Source organism: Alligator sinensis, unplaced genomic scaffold (assembly GCF_000455745.1).
Source record: "Alligator sinensis unplaced genomic scaffold, ASM45574v1 scaffold1667_1, whole genome shotgun sequence".
NCBI classification, from domain to species: domain Eukaryota; kingdom Metazoa; phylum Chordata; order Crocodylia; family Alligatoridae; genus Alligator; species Alligator sinensis.
The window spans coordinates 918,468-919,638 of NW_005842504.1; the positions used below are offsets into that span (position 1 = coordinate 918,468).

General features: G+C 68.3%; 1 protein-coding gene across 1 annotated transcript in view; it reads right to left on the reverse strand.

Moving 5' to 3' along the window:
- RYR1 (ryanodine receptor 1) overlaps positions 1 to 1,171 on the reverse strand; it is a 45,730-nt gene that overhangs the window by 2,003 nt on the left and 42,556 nt on the right. Inside the window, 2 exon segments of the mRNA XM_025213073.1 lie at positions 383 to 802; positions 943 to 1,029. Of these exon segments, the coding sequence (XP_025068858.1) occupies positions 383 to 802; positions 943 to 1,029 (507 nt within the window).

Genomic DNA, 1,171 nt, shown 5'->3' on the forward strand with positions numbered 1-1,171 from the left:
TGGCAAGGGTAGGGGGCCACAATGGGGGTGGGGCCTCATGACAGGAAGGGGTGTGACCCTTGGATGGGGTTGGGACCCCATGGCCAAAGGGGGTGGAGCCTTGTGGCAGGAAGGGGAGTGGCCTCATGATGGGGCTAGGGCCTCGCGGGGGAAATAGCGGGGTCAAAAGAAAGAGGTGGGGCCTGGCCCCGTGATGAGGGTGGGGCCCGATGGCAGGGGGCGGGGCCCCATGGCAAGAGGGGGTGTGGCGGTGTGACCCTTGGATGGGGTTGGGACCCCATGGCCAAAGGGGGTGGAGCCTTGTGGCAGGAAGGGGAGTGGCCTCATGATGGGGCTAGGGCCTCGCGGGGGAAATAGCGGGGTCAAAAGAAAGAGGTGGGGCCTGGCCCCGTGATGAGGGTGGGGCCCGATGGCAGGGGGCGGGGCCCCATGGCAAGAGGGGGTGTGGCCTGATGCAGCTAGGGGGCGTGAAGAACAGGGTCAAGAGGGAGATGGGGCCTGATAGCAGGCGGCATGGCCTGGCCCCATGCTGGGGGCGGGGCCTCGCGCCAGGGGCGGGGCTGACCTTGAGGCAGTTGTAGCCGATGATGCAAAGGAAGGCGACGAGCGTGTGCACCAGGGCCAGCAGCTGCAGCGTGGGCTGCATGTAGCCCGTGCTCTCCTCCAGGAAGTAGTAGACCACGCTGTCCTCGTCCTCATCCTCGTCGCCCGCGCCCAGCGCCCCCCAGCCGGACCCGCTGCCCGGCTCCTCCTCCAGCCCCGAGCCCTCCAGCTCCTCCTCGCCCGGTGGAGAGTCCGACACCTGCGGGGGGGAGCTGTGAAGGGGGGGGAGGCACCTCCCGAAACCCACTCCTCCCGGCCCTAACCCACCCCGCTCCCAGAGGCGTCTGGGCCCCCGCTCCCCTCCCCGAGCCGGGAGAGACGCCAGGCGTCTGGGCTCACCTTGTAGAAGAGCAGGATGAAGTTGATGGCGAAGGCGAGGAAGAGCGCCAGGAACCGCAGGTTGTAGAAGTTCCGTGACAGGTAGTTCTGGGGGGGTGCCATGGGGGTCAGAGCCCCTGGCCCCACCCCCTCCCATCTGGCCACTCCCTCTCCCTGCCCAGCCCTCTCCCACCTGACCCCACCCTCCCTACCCAACCCCAGTCCCTCTGCCCCAGCTCTGCCCTTTCCT